We start from the raw sequence: 16,263 nt of genomic DNA, 5'->3' as shown, positions 1-16,263 counted from the left end.
TTTTTCCCACTCAACCATCCTTTTATCCATCGTAGCAACTTGCCCTCAATGCCATACTGCTTCAGTTTGTACAGTAGTCTTCCATGTCTAATCGCCTGGGAGGGCAAAAATTCAAATTGAGAAAAGACAGTTGTAGGATAGATGTGTGGAAGTTTGCCTTTAGCCAGCGGGTGGTTGCTTGCTGGAACAGACTTCCATCTGTCATTGTAGAAGTTGATAGCTTAAATAGATTCAAGGCAGAACTAGACAAACGTTTGGAGTGAGTGGATGGGGGAAATGAGAAGGGTTTTTTTTTATTTATTGGTTGATGCTATATAAGCTTGCTTTCTTGAATCATGTGCATTTACTAATGCTAATGTGCAACAGTATCAAAAGCTTTCCGGAAATCAAAGTATATGATATCAAAATTATTTTTTGCATCCAGTTCCTTTGTGACCACATCATAGTATCTAATCAGATTGGTCAGACAACAGTTCCCCTGGACAAGCCCATGCTGTGTCTGAATTATTATTGCTGTCTTGTCTAAATGATCCTGCAATGCTTCTTTAACCAGTGACTCCATTATTTCCTTGGAACAGAAGTCAAACTAACAGGTCTGTAATTACTTGTGTCACCTTTTGATCCCCCATTGTGAATTGATAATGGGGGATCCACATCTCCAGTACTTGGGGATTTCCCCTGAGTCCAAGGATGCTCTCATAATTATGGCTAAGGGTTTGTTTACTTCCTTTGGCACTACCCAAGGTGCCTTTCTTATGTTTAACTTCAACAATTTCTCCTCTACTTTGCTCTCAGTTATTACAAAATCATTTAACTCCCTGTTAGAGTTTGATAAACTTCTGGTCCTCTCCTCCTTGAATAACTCCTCATATGAATGTAGATGCAAAATACTCATTTAGTTTGTCAGCTATCTGAATGATCCTGTACTGTCAAACCATTGATATCAAGTGGACTAATCTGATTCATCCCCTTTCTTTTAGAGTTTATATAAGAAAAGAAGTGTTTGCTGTTTTTTTTTGCATTTTTTGCCGAAGATTTTTCATAATCTGTCTGCTTTCCTAACCTTTGTGATTTGATTACAGACTAGCTTGTATCTACCATAGGCTTCTATGTTGGCTGACAATATATGTGCATCCCATGCATTTTTCTTCTCTGCCATGAGTCTCATTAGTTCATCTGACATCCATTTGGGCCTAAACCTAGAGCAGTATTTCTTAGTTGGAACAAAAAGCCTAGTAGCTTCCCATTTAGAATTTTCTGTTGGTAACATCATCAGTTGGTCCCTCTCTATAGAAACTAAAAAATCTCCGAGACCACTGTAGTCACTTTTATGAAAGCAAAAACCCTTCCCTTTACCCGATGGTAGTTACATATTTAATTAAATCCCACATAAGTACACTGTGATCATTGCCTCCTCCTGGTTCCTTAATCTGTAATTTCTTAATGCATGAATAATCACTGCTGATAATCAGATCAAGAGTGTTACTCCCTCTTGTTGCCTCTCAAACATGCTGCTATAGAAAAAATCATCCAATAAATCCACAAAAGCCTTGCTAGTGTGTGATTGACCAACCCACAAGTTCCTGTCTATATCTGGGATGTTAAAATACCCCATTATTAGACATTCTGATTTACTGGCCCATTCTATTTCTCTGTATAATTGTTCATTCCATTCATCAGAGTCATTAGGCCCATAACAAACCCCTACCCTCATTTTTGTTTTCCCAGTGCTTATGTCAAACCAAACTGACTCAAAATTGCACTGTCCATCTATGTCAACTGGATGTACTTTCTTAGATTTTGTGTTTCTTAACTAACAGCAGATGCACAGTATCAGTTTCTGTTCTGATGAGTAAGCTTTCTCTACTTAAAGAAATCTTATGGATTAATAATGTGTGTCGTTAGCCTAAACATGGCTTCCTCTAACGGTGCATCCTTTACAAGTACAGACTATTTTTCATAAAAGATTTTCTCTATGACTTTGACTGTGCTTTATTTTAGGTCTATGTAAATTCAGCTTATACAGATGCATATATTATTTATAGGAGTTTGTGTAGTTTTACTTTAATACAATTTTTAATGGGAGAACCTCAAGTTACACAAAAAACTAGGAACATAACCTTTGTGTACTTTGAGACCCTACTGTATGTTTGAAGTTGTTAACTATTGTTTAATTTAACTTTATACTTCACTATCTCCTTGTTAAATTTTTACATGCACAAAAAAAATAGTCTTATTTCTGTTATGGTGAATTTCCATAAGTACTATACTCCTACAGTGGGGGGCACTGCATACATATTCACATGATTTGGAATCTTTAGCATTTCTGACAGGTAGTTAAAGAAGTTGCTGTTGTGTGGTAGGTACCATTATGTGAAGGCCTGTACAGAATTAAAAATAAAACTTCAAGTTAATAGAAAGAATGACTTTCAGCAATTTATTTTGCAGTGTTGGTGGTTTCTGAAAACAAGGATATATCATTATTATTGTGGATTATTGTGTGACAGAGTGAAACGGAAGACAATAAATTGACAGGTTTAATACTAAACCTTTCATAATATATGTTTTACAATTACTATTAAACCTGTCATAATTTATTCTGTCTTCTGTTTTGCTCAGTGTCACGTAATAATAATGAATCCAGAGTGCACAGGTCTCTTTAATAATAGGATATATCATTTTTAAGGTGCTGAGTCACCTTCAGGGATAAGGAAAGAACCAATCAGCAAAGAGGGTTCTGTTAGAAAGTGGAATTAATGCAGTCTTCTACCTGGTATTTCTTAGTTGGGGGAGTTATGCCAGCCTTATATTATATAAGTGGTATCTGCAGGTGTGAGATGAGTTTAAATACTTTACTCAGTGATTTAATTGGAAGGAGCATGATTATTGACATCCAATTTTGATTTTTGTTCGTTGTGGTGCACGAGATGGTATGTTGGTGGCCAGTTTTTGTTTGTCCATGTTAAAATGGGGGAGAGCTATTCTGTTAGATTCAGCAGCTAAATGGATTTCAGTTCTTTTTAAAATGTGAAATAGAAGATAAGCTTTTATATAGCAAAAGATGTTTACTGAGTTAGAAGTATGAAGAAGCAGTATCTTAGTACTTGCCCTTTACTGAGAGAGTTTTAAGGAAGTTAACATGAGAAATAATAAAAAAATATTTTGATTGTTAATACAGGTAACTCACATATAACACTGTTATTAGGCTCCTGTAAAATGTTGTGTTGTGCAAAACCATGTTATAGAGGACTAAGAAAAAGTACAAAAAACGGGAGTTATGTTCTAAAAGCTAACAACAATACAATATTCTAGATTTTGTGTATCTTCTGCTCTCTTTAAAAAATCAGTAATCTGGGTTTGTTTGATAAATCTCTGTAAATTTCATCGTATGGAACTAAGCATTTTTGAAGCTCCTTTCATTCAAGAATCTGCATTAAAAAAAATAAGATTCTAATTGCTTGGCTAACTTTATATGCCTTTCCCTATACTTTTTATTGTAAAATTTGGAATTTTTCTGCGATATCAAGATCTGAATTGATTTGATCTCCGATGCCATTTGCACCAAATCCCCACTACACCTGCTTCTTTTTCTACAAGTAATTCTTGAACATCTTCAGTTAGCATATCTTTTTTTAGGAGCATTTGCGACTAAGGCCATGTTACTCTTTGTATATTGTCTATAAATGTGCGTGTCCTGAGGTTGATTTTCTGTTTTGCTGGGTGAAAAAACCATGCTACCTTCACCTGACTAACTCAGCCACATTGTGATTGTTGGGATTGGAACTCGGGTCTTTTTCAGCCAATGTGGGGAGGAGGTCCATTCTATCAACTGTGCTACACACGGGGGCTTTAATAGTCATATCGTCAAAACCTTTCCCTCCTACTGACGTAGCAAGTTCAACTATCGCACCGATTCCGTTTTCTGCTCATTCAATTATATTTCCTGAATGAACTGACTCTGGCCATATTTTTCTACATGCATTTAATGTTGACAGTTTTACTTCTTTTAGTAATAAAGCTATGATTCTGATACAGTCCACAATTGAGAAATGTTTCCATGCTTCCATTACTTCAGAATCAATTCTGAATCAATTTTTTTTCAAAATCCATTGTGACGATTTTCTGATGGAATGAGTTTTAAAGGTGGATATAATGCCTTGATCTAACGGCTGAATGAAAGAAGTTGTATTAAAGCAGTGCAACTGTGGCAGTAGGCAGATAACTTCAACATTTGGATGGTCTGGTGTGCTAATTTTATTTTGCTGGGAATTTCCCAACAAAATAAAATACACTGATTTCTCAATTTTTTTTTGACTAGCAAGTCAACAGTGGAAACATTGAAAAATTACATCCGACATAATAGCAGGGTTTTTCCTGCAGAAATGCTCAAAAATACCGTTATGTGAGGTTTACTGAAATGCTCTAACCATGTTAGAGTGAAACTATGTTATGCGAGGATTGCTTGAAATTTTTCAATCGTGTTGTAGAAGTACCATATTATACAGGGGTTGCCTGTACTGTTATTTGATCAAAAAAATTGTATCACATATTGAATATTTTGGGAATTTTTACCATTCTCCATATCTCTCAGCAGGGTTTATTTTTAAATTACATTGCTTAAGTAATCCATGTATATCATATTTCTGAGTGCATAATATTTTTCTTTCAGGGACCAAGTTTGGAGCCATGTTAGATCAAATAACTGATAGATGTGCTACTATGTGCTTGCTAGTTACATTATCTTATTTCTATCCTCAGTATATGTTTTTTTTTCAATTGAGTGTCACACTTGATATTGCTAGTCATTGGATACATCTGCATACGTAAGCAAAAATTCTTTTGAAAATTTATGAATTGAAATAATTAAATCAATCCATTTTCAATGTTTAAATTAGTTCCTTTTAACCATGAGAATATACACTGAGTGATCACTGAATTATGACCAACCCTATGAAAACTGAATGCGACCCATTGACCACATGAGGTGTGAGAGTGCAGGGTTAGTTGACATATGTAGCATAGATAAGGTGTCAGTGGTTCAGTAGGTAGTAAAATTCCAAGCGTGATCAGTAAAAGGAAGGATTAATCGGACTTTGATAAAGGACAGATTGTGGGTGCTCGATGAGTTGGTGCTTTGATTTCCCAAATGGCTGAACTGGTGGAGTATTCGAGAGCCGCAGTGTTAAAGTGTACCAGGACTGGCATCAAAGTTGTTAAACAACAACCCGATGGCAAAACTGCAAAGGTCGATGTTAGAGGTAAGCACCTGGTCCAACGACTCGTACAGGCACAGCACTGTTAAAGAGTTGACTACCCAATATCTGGCATGACCATGCATTGCATGCATGGGCTATACCAGTAGACGACCACTACGACATCCTTTTCTAACCAAGGTTCAGGGGCATAAAAGACTCGCCTGGGGAAAGAGTATGCAAGTTGGACATTAGAAGGTGTGCTGGTCGGATGAATCACGTTATTTACTTCACACCGTGGATGGTCGTGTACGGATTTGGTGTCAACAATATGAGGCTCTTGATCCATCATGCATGGTATCAAATGTGCAGGCAGGAACTTGGACCCCTGGTGCATGTGGAACAACCTATCAGTGGTCTCTGCTATCATCAACTGACTGTGTACACCCCACTGTGTTACACTTTTTCTCGAATGGCGATGGTGTCTTCCAAGATGACAATGCGCTGAGCCATCGGACAGGAATGGTTTGAGGAACAGAGTTCTGACTTCCAGCATATCGATTCCATAGAGCACTTGTGGGACACTATGGAAAGGCATATCAGGCATCTGGTACACCAATCACCTCCTGAACGCTTTTGTTGGATCAATGCTACGTCGGATAGTTGCTGTACTGAGGGCAAAAGGAGGACCTACGAGGTGGTAATAATTCAGTGATCACTCAGTGTATTTTTGATTTGTTTTTTACTTAGATATATGGGTAATTAATTAGGGTGTAAATGAATGAATATACATAAATATAGGGTGGTGCAAAAGAAATGCCTTTTTTTTTATTTCTATTTTACAAATTATTGATATCCTTTATTAAAGAAACTCAAATGCTGTTTAATATGTTCCTTTATGTAGCAGAATCTTAATATCTACAAAAAATGTTCAAAATGCTCCTGCCCCAAATATTCACATAAATAGAAATCAAGAGTGGATAGATCTGGTGAATGTGAAATTGAGAATTAACCATTTCCTAACCCCATAATGGGGTGGAGTACTATTTGAAAAAAAAATATATTTTGATCATGAACTCTAGGGCAAAATTCAGTTTGTAACATTTGCAAATAATTATGCTGTTTAAGTCTGATCAAAGAATATTGGGTATATTGTTCCTATGAATGAGATGGCTGCTGAGACATCTGACCATATATCTTATTAGGAAAGTTTTCATCTTCACAAACTTTGTAGCACCCGAGGAATGTAATGCTTCCTTGTTCTCTTTTAAGAGTTGAAGAACACCGCAGATAGACGTCAACTGGATTTTTGAGGAGTTTGCACCAGTGATTGTCTTAATTCATCTGACTTTTCTGCATCATTTACGCTTCTGGTTTCTTCAAATTTTCTGACCAGTCTTATGATATATATAACTTTGAACTAGGCAATATTAAATTCTTCTGCTAGCAAGCTAGCAGCTTTAGTTCCATTATTGTTGTTTTGGTAATTATGTTTAACTGCTGCTCCTTTGTTAAATGATAATCTGTTTATTTAGGGTATTACATAAGTAAAATCTTGAATGAAATTGAAAGGTGACTATGGTGGGACCAACAGCAAATTCGAAATGGGAAGCATTCAAATAATTAATCTTGGAAGCTGCTACGCTTTTCACACCAACTAAGAAATATAGTTCAAGGTTTAGGCTTAAATGGATGTTAGATGAACTAATGAGACATGTAGCAGAGAAGAAAAATGCATGGGATGAATATAAATTAATAGGTGACACAGAAGCCTATAGTAGATATAAGCGGGTCTCTAATAAAGTCAGATTGCAAGAAGTCTTTGGCAAAGGAAGCAAAGAAAAACAGCAATAAGTTCTTTACTTATGTAAACTTTAGAAGGAAGGGTATGAATCAGATTGGTTGAACTGTTGATGATTCTGCTTAGGTAGCTAAAAAACTAAATGAGTATTTTGCATCTACATTTACACGAGTAGTTATTCGGAGGAGGGGGATGGCAGAGGTGAATTAAACTCTGGCAGTGAGCCAGATGATTTTGTAATAACTGAGAGCAAAGTGGAGGGCAAATTGTTGAAGATAAACATAAGAAAGGCACCTGAGGTGGATGGGATCTATCCAGTTATATTAAAGGAGGCAGTAAAAGAAGTAAGCAAACCCTTAGCCATAATTATGAGAGCTTATTTGGACTAGAGATGTGCAAATGTGACCCCAATTCACAAAGGAGGATCAAAGATTAACACAAGTAATTACAGATGTGTTAGTTTAACTTCTGTTCCAGGGAAATTAATGGAGTCATCTAAAGAAGGCTTCAGTATAGTTCAGATGCAGCATGGGTTTTGTTAAAGGGAAGCCTTCTCTGATAAATTTGATTGGATACTATGATGTGGTCACAAAGGAACATTTTGATACTGTTGTGTGTGGAAGATTGCTGTACAAATTGGAGGGAATCAATGGATACTGCTGTTCGTAGACTAATGTTATTAGTGGAGTCCATTGTTGTTTTCCTGTGTTTATTAATGAAAGTATATCAAACTTAATGACAGTATGCTACTGCAACAGGATCTAGAAATGTTCTGCAGATGGGCAGCAAATGAAGTTTAACATTGACAAATGTAAAGTATTGCATATGGGTAGCAGTAACCCCAGAGTAACGTATCAACTGGTAGAGAATGAAAAGGACCTGGGAGGTAATTTTGCAGTCAGATGGTCTGCAAGAGTAGCTCATGCTGTCTTGTCAATGATATACAGGAATTTTTTCTAGCAGAGATAAGGTGATTATCCCCTTGTATAAGACCACACCTTGAGTACTGTATACAGGTTTGGAGGCTTCATTTTAGGAAGGATGTAGAGCTAATGGAACCAGTACAGAGAAGGGCAACAAGGGGCTGCTCTTATGAAGAAAGGTATAAGTTTCGCAAATTACAGTGTCTGGAGACTATGTGCCTGCGAGTGTATAAGGCTTTGAATGGATTGAGCATGCTCAGTGCTGCTGGGATTCTTTGCAGAATAGATGTGTGGAAATTAGCCTTTAGTTTTATGTGGTTGACAGCTTAAATGAATTCAAGGCTTTTTTTTTTTGGCCGATATTGTGTAAGCTTGCATCGTATGCCTCTACTAATGCTAAAATTATATTTCAAATCTGAAACAAACATTTCAAGTGTAAAAATTAAAAAAGGTATTACTTTTTGACTGCCCTGTATATCTTCCTCCATCAGAAAAATTTTATATTTCTCACTGTCATATTTTGAAAAGCGTGACTGCAGTGCTGTTTAAATCAAGTTTTAGTATTAAATGCATTTAATATAATTGTTCTTCCCAATAGTCAAGAAATTTGAAGAGTTTATTGCCTTGTCTCATTTTGTGGGTGTGAGTTTTAGGTGCTGCTGCTAAATGTGCAGAATTTGAATAGCTTTAAATTAAAGTATTTTCAGTCTCCTATTAGAGAAAACCAAATTCTTGATCAAATCTTTGCTTCCTTATTGGTTAGCCGACCAGGCTAGCCGAGTGGGTAAAGTACCTGCCCGGCAACCCAAAGGTCGCGGGTTCGATTCCCGCCTCGGGCTTGGATCAAAGTACTGCAAAAACCTTGGGAGGTGCAATATGGCCACAGAAGCCGATGCGCCAACAACTACCAAATCAAAAAAAAAAAAAATCCTTATTGGTTACTGACAGGACTTTTTTTCATTTAGGAATAAAGTTAACCAAAATAGTAAAGAAAGATAAGTTGATTATAAATTCATGATAAATCTTATAACAGAAAGGATTTTTAATATATTAAGTTTACCCTGGAATACTTAAACAAAGATGTTGACGACTTCAGTTCATTAATTCTTTTGCAATATCCTAGCTGTGTGCTGAAAAATATATTTTGGTTAAAGCATAAGAACGTTACAAAAATATCTCAATGGATATGTGTAATATTTTTTTCAGGCTCATAAATCTGTCACTGAAAAAAAAAAAGTTGTAAGTACTTTTTTGTAATAATGGCTTTAAAAACTGAACTAAATGTATTTTCAAATGTGAAGGATGTTAATGCAAAGCATCATGTGACATTTAGAAGGCATTCACAATATGAGATAACAAAAATGATGCCATTTCACCTGCTTTAGTGATTTTCTATGAACTAACTTGTTCAGTTAGTTAATTTTCTGTAGGCTGAGGCTTTTAGCTCTAAATACCTTTTTAGTCTATACTCTTGCACACCATCAGGCATCTCATATTGGGGAGTTATACTTTATGACTAGGTTGTCACTAATTGTAACACCAGGGTACCTACCCACCTAACAATGAGAGGCAAAAAAAAAGCCTTGAAATGGTGCCATCAGGCTTCTATGCCGGTGGAACGTTGCTTATTCGAGGTAGTGCAATTTATTGTGAATGCCTTCACAATATGAAATATAACAAAAACAATTCCATTTCAGTGATTTACTACAAACTAACTTGTTCAAATTATTTTATATGAGATTAACAAATGAAGAATTACTGGTTTTCTTGTCTTTAAGAAAGCACCAAGGTTTGCATACTTAGCTTGTTTTTTCATTTTATAGACCTTCGTATAGATTTAAAGGTAGTCTTTAAATCGGATTGACAAAAATCGCCATCGTACATAGCAGCGATGCAATCAGTATCCCTACAGCACAGCCACGGGTAACTGTGTCAGGTTTACATTTTAAATACCAAAATATTTCTTTCATCATTCTCTACTGTATTTCATAAAAAAATTATAATTCAACGCGACCACATCCATTGAGTAGAATGGAGAGATCTGTAAACAATTAAACCACTGTAACAATAAATGTTTCATTTAACTTCTGCTATGCGTGCTCACAATTTTTCTGTTCATGTTGAATGTGACATTTAGAATATTTTTGAGGGCTATCTTTTAGTGGCATGCAGCACTTACTTAACTATAAGGCATATTGTTGAGGGTGTTTTAGAATCATATTATGCATCCATTTGTGTTCTGAATTCTAAGGTATTTGTTGTTAATTTCCCAATGGGGAACAATTCATTAAATCCTGCTTCTGGTGCCAATAAATTGTTACATGTTTTGGGATCCTTAACTTCTAAAATTGTGACCATTGTAAATAAATAAAGATTAATATTTCATTTTTTTAGATAACATCTGAGGAATTTTATTCACAATCAACCCCTGCATTATTAAAACTAGTAAGTTACTGTAATGATCCTGGGTGGTATCAATAAAATGGGAGTATTAAGTGTCAAGACAGACCAGAATGGTATGGGTAAATAATTGGAAAGATTGAACGAGCATCTATGAAATCTGTCTTTACCATGCACAAATCATGTGTATGAGAGAACAAGCAAGGCTTATGAAACATTTCTTCAGTGACAGAGTATTACTGTTATATCAGGTCATCTCATAAGTGCTTGCTTCCATGCTGAGAACATATCAAATGGAAGGATTTCATTTTAGTTTGTCTAAATTTTGCATTATAACCAAATAAAGAAAGCTAATTGAAGTTGGTGAAAAAATTGTTCCCCAATTAAAGATAAAGCTTCATGTTGTACTGTATTGCCACTTTTTGTGATTAATAAGTGTTCCTAGTCCTATCTAAAAAAAAAACCTGGTTGTGTGATACCAGCCCAATCCACCCACCCCAGAATAAAAAAAAGTTTAATACAATATATTTTTTGTATTTATAAATCATATCAACAGCATTTTTCATTATTGCTGTGTACTTGCTTTCATACTTTGGGACACAGCTACTTGAAGATCTGGTTCCAGGTTAAGTTTATTTCTAAATGTGGTTTTAATAACAGCCATTGCAGAGAAAGTCACCTCACATAGGTATGTTGATCCAAATGGAAGGATTGCAGTGCTTGTTTGCTAAATCACTCCATGGATCATCTTGCACACTCTACTTTGGAGACCACTGTCTTATAATATGCAGGAAAGCTAAATAACCGTATTAAATCTACAAACAAAACAAGGAAACCCTGTGCCATTTAGGTTTACTTCATGTCTTCTAGAAAATGATAATATCTATGACCACTAATAAAAATTCTGGTAAGATGATTTAAGGAAGCAAAAGAGATTACTTGAGTTTCTCACTCCTAAGTTTCCAGGATTTCTTTAATTTGCACACTTGTAATCATCCTTTCTCAATAACAGTATCATTTTGTTGTTGGTGCCTCCATAGGCAGGTGGATGAGCAGCAGTACGTAGCACACACCTTGAGCCTGTCACCACCAAATAACTATTTTTGTTGCATTAATATTTGTTTTTCAGAGACTGAACACATTTACCAAAAATTAAGTTAGTTGCACTTTTTCACTAATATAACAAATGTGATGTTTGAGCACAGTTTATTCTTTGTAAAAATTACTCAATCTCTTATATCAACAAATTAAATTTTTCTAGGTCTTTAATGCAAGGAAAAACTAGTCATAAATTTATAGATGTCTCAGAAAACCCAATAATGAAAGTATATTATACTTCAAGGGTAAGTGTCAATTAAAAATTTTAAGCTGGTTTTTATAACTGAGTGTAACTGTGACTATAAAACAACTTGCAGTCATCATGTTACTGGGATAGCAGTAGTTAGTGTTGTTTAACAAATGTTTCTTGCTACACTTTTGGGGAGTATAAAATATTGGATGACAACAACAAAATTTATTAACAGTATTTTTTTATAATGGCATAAAATAAATAGTATTATACTTTAATCTTCTCAGTATATAAGCCAACAGTAGCAAATAATAGAAGAAAGGAAGGTCATAAAACTGCACACTTCACCCATCCATCTTGCAACTCTTTTTCCTGAATTTAAATTTGTCCCATCATGTGTAGTCTTAGAAAGAATGCCATTCACATCCAGATCTCCCCCTGAGGTGTCCAGCTGCAGAACTGAAGTCTTTCTAGGTAAGAGTACCCTTTTGTTTCTGTCACTGAGCCTGTTCCAGCAGATGTGGGGTTGGTGTGACTATGGCTTTGTACTGCACAATTACCCTCACCTTGAGTGTTGTACCACACAGTTAAGTTTCTCTAGGATTATTGCTACCCATTGTATCATCTGATATACCTTCATCAATAATGGACCCAGCACTGAACCCTGGGGAAAATCCACTGATAACATTAGTAAAGAATGCCTGGTATGGTGAAAAACCAAAGTGTTTTATGATGCATATCACAATACCTGGTATGGTGAAAAACCAAAGTGTTTTATGATGCATATCACAATAAGTTATAATTAGAAAACACCTGTAACAGAAAAAAAAAAAAAATTTGATTTGGAAATTAATGGATGAAAATAGTTTTTCCAGAATTAAATAAAGCCAGATACAATGAGGTTCTTTATTATTGAACATTACTCAGTATTAACTTTCAAACTGCATGTTGTTTTTGAGATGTGTTACTACTGTCAGCATATATTCAAAAGAATTCTCTCATCCTAAAACTTTTTTCCCCCCTTTATTAAATAAGTTTTGTTTGAATACTATCCTGGTAATATAATTTAATCAATTTTCAATGTATGTTTTTGCTTATTAAGCTGAATAAATTACTCTAATCAGCACTCTACTTTTTGCAGGTTAAGAAAATTTTAATATCATGCTCTTTGTTGTCATTTATCAAAATCAGACACAGCAGTGGTCCAAGATCTGATTCCACCAGTCAATGGTGCCCTGCAATTTATTTTAGTGAAATGCCTATGACTTTAGATGAGACCTGATTAGTTTTCACATATTTGAAAAAGTTGTCCCCATACTCAGCTTTTGTCTCTGTTATAGGCTTTGCTACTCATCCATCCTAGTATCCTCCTTGCTATTTTTATTTTAATATATAGCAGTAAATATTTATATCATTGTTTTGTTGATAATGCTTAACCTTGCAGCAGTGGTATTATTTTTCAAACTATTTGAGTGTTTGCAGGATGAAAAATCTCATGGATTGATTCCAACTAAGCTTCCCCATAGTAGGAAAGTAACCTTGGACTAGCACTTAATGCACCACTTCTGCTTGGTTAATATGATATAATTGATACTTTTTGATAAAATATTTTTATTTTGCAGCCTGTTCTTTTTTGTATGTGTGCTGGTAATGAGCTTTTCTACAGTATGTTGTACCTATTATATTTCACTGAAGGTCCTGTAGGTAAGCAAAAATAATATTTTGAAGTGCTTTGTTTCAACAAAAAAAATTCATTTTTAAGTGATAGTACAAGTATGCACTTTTTTTCTCTCTAATAGTTCCATTGCTGAATTTGGGGATTATCCGGATTGTAATGATACTGGCTGCACCGATTGCTGTTACAAAGTCACTAATTAGTTTACTACAAATGATCACAGCTTGTCAGAATTTGAGTATAATTGATGTTGCTGATCGATCCCAAGAAGGAGTAAAGAAAGAATGATGCATTTTGAGTTGCTTCATTGTTGGTAGAAGTACTTATATTTTATATAGCTTTACATAGTTTTTGTACTCAATATATTATAATCCAGGTAGTTTACTTAAACATGCATAATGTTGTCAAATTGTGCTGTGATTTTTGTTTATATATTGTGGAACCTGGCATGAAATGTAAAACCAACTCTAATCAAAATGAACCTTTTGATCCAGTTATAGTAAAGTGTAGCCCTCAACAATTCATGGTTGAGGGAAATGGACCATAATCTGACACTGGTCCACTCAAGGAGTGTGTGTGCTACTGCACTCCTGCTGTTATACTTTTATCCAAAGCAGGAGAGGATGTGTATCTTCTGGGATTTCAATAATACTGTTTGTGTGGATAATCCTTGGTATGAATCTTTATTGAGTAAAGGGAGAAGGTGTGCTTCTCAAAATTGAAGTTAAAATATCCTGAATAAGTTTCACTAAAGACTGTGTGTGAACTTTTTTCAAATAAATTTAATTAAAAGATTTTTTGTCATGTTTTGTTTGAAGCAAGAGAAATAAGTCACATGACATCTTCTGTTCAATGTGCTACTTTATTGACACCCTGAAAAATTAAATTTTAATTTACCTGTTTGGTCTGAGCTGAACTCCTTGTTTAATTTGGGATTAATGCCTGAGATGCTAAATTAAAATCGTTGAAGTGACTTGCAACACTTAAAGGCCATTTTTGCAAATTCCTGCTAATTTTCTTTGATGCTTCTGCAAGTCAATGACCTTTACTCTATTTGTTTCTTGTAAAGAAATAGAATGATATTTCTTTCCAAATCTGCAATAATTTTATATTTTTGAAAATTCATTTTCAAGGCAGAGGGTAAAAAATGCACAAACCCCATGTGATTTACAATTATGACTCTGGTGAAATGTTCTGCAAAACACGACCAAGTTGTAATCTCCCCTTTTTAGTTAAAAATGCAGAATTAGAACTGGGCTGCATTTGCCACTCTAGGTCTTTCTAATAATGACCTGTTCCTCTAAATGCTATTGATCTCAACTTAGGACCATTATTTTTAATCAGATAAATTTCATAAAAGAAGTTATCTGTATTGCTTCATTCCATCACTCTTCTCTAGAATATTTTTCTTTCCCAGCAATGATGGACTTCTAGAAAAGAAAGAAAATGTATAATAAATCTTTAAGTTGATTGGGACCATTATTGGTTGTCTAAATTGAAAATATGGCTGTTTATATTTTATTATTCATGTCTTATAAAATGTGCAAATTCTGTAATAATAAGAGGAGTTTACCTCATAAATATCTTTCTAGTCAGTAAGCATAAGAATGTATATAATCTTGAATAATTTTCTGAATTTTGTCCTTTTTGAAATGTTACTGTAAATAGAATGTGTATAGTATCAGCATGTTAAAAGTTCTTTTCCTTATTTCTACTCTGATAAAATGGAAATAATTTAATTAATATGCAGTGTTAGTATTAATTTTCATGCTTTACCAAAATGAAGAGAAATAAATGTTTCAAATTGATAGTCTGTTGCTCTCTTATATAATCTTAATATCCACTTCATGTGCCCTGTTGAACCTTATCCATCAATAATTAGAACCTCTTTCTGTGATGAAGCTAAAATTTGCCATCTTAACTCCTTTTGGGAACCAAAATCTAATAAAACAGTTTGGATTTTGCTTTGAGAGATGTCAAATCTTTTCCATTTAACACTGACAACCTCCATAAAGAAGTCTATACAGTAAACCCCCGGTATTTGTGGGGGTTACATTCCTAAGAAATGCCATGAATACCGAGTTATGGCTCCCATAGTATGAAGTAAATAAGAAACTTCAAACAAATCTTTCAATCCAGCACCTTTGCTATAGCTAAAAAAAACTTCTCACTAGTTTTGCCTTTTCATGAATGATGAGTGAACTTAATGGAATTTTGTGTTTGGTCTTCTATCCACAGATTTAAAGCTTCTCCAATTTAACATCACGAGTTACAGAGCAAATTTTTTACTTCTGATTTCTTGTACTGTTGACTTTGTTTTGCCACTGACGAGACACTTTCACAATTCCCTTGTTATTTGTAGGGGTTAGAAAAGAACTTGTTCACAATAAAGTCACTTTTTTCTGTTAACACTAACACACTGCAAAATGGTAGATTTTTCACTTTTGTAAGCATATCAATTAAAAGCAAACGATGAAACATTCCATGACAAGTGCATAACACTAGTGTTGCCAACTCTTGAAATTTTCATTTGGGTTAAATCTTATTAATGGTGCCATAAAAATTTTTAAGACCTCAATATTATATGCAATTTATTCTGAGGAACAAGAACCGTTTAATGCAGTGGCATGATCACTGGATTTCTTGGTTGGTGAAAAATGTAATTTTTCAGAGTACAGCTTTTTGTGAAGTTTGCAATCTTGAAATCTGGCTTACAAAAAGTAAATGTAAAACTGATATGTTTAGATGGGGTTGTAAGAAACCTTGCTGTAAAACAAAGAGTATTAGACATGACTCATTTTTTAATGATAGATTATTGTTATCTCAAAATTGCAAAGATCTGAGGGAGTTAGGGATGATTTCAGAAAATGGAATATCTGTTTAAGTTAAATTGATGAATCAGCATTTTTCAAAAGAAAGTGTAATTTAGGACGACAATGGTTTTTTGGTGCATTCGAAAGAATTATCAAACGATATTTTTTAGT

At 34.5% G+C, this 16,263-nt stretch overlaps 1 protein-coding gene across 1 annotated transcript in view; it reads left to right on the top strand.

Moving 5' to 3' along the window:
• The window catches only part of LOC150076516 (CDP-diacylglycerol--inositol 3-phosphatidyltransferase-like), a 38,442-nt gene extending 24,651 nt beyond the window's left edge, over positions 1-13,791 (top strand). Inside the window, exons 3-6 of the mRNA XM_090387463.1 lie at positions 4,670-4,823; positions 11,578-11,659; positions 13,227-13,308; positions 13,404-13,791. Of these exons, the coding sequence (XP_090243589.1) occupies positions 4,670-4,823; positions 11,578-11,659; positions 13,227-13,308; positions 13,404-13,567 (482 nt within the window). The 3' untranslated portion in view covers positions 13,568-13,791. The remainder of the gene's footprint in view (positions 1-4,669; positions 4,824-11,577; positions 11,660-13,226; positions 13,309-13,403) is intronic.
• The last annotated feature ends 2,472 nt before the right edge of the window (positions 13,792-16,263 follow it).

This window comes from Mastigoproctus giganteus, chromosome 13 (assembly GCF_048544385.1).
Source record: "Mastigoproctus giganteus isolate SK-2022 chromosome 13, ASM4854438v1, whole genome shotgun sequence".
In the NCBI taxonomy this organism is placed as follows: Eukaryota; Metazoa; Arthropoda; class Arachnida; order Uropygi; family Thelyphonidae; genus Mastigoproctus; species Mastigoproctus giganteus.
Note: the sequence above shows the minus strand (reverse complement) of the source record. Positions and strands in the feature narration are given on the sequence as shown.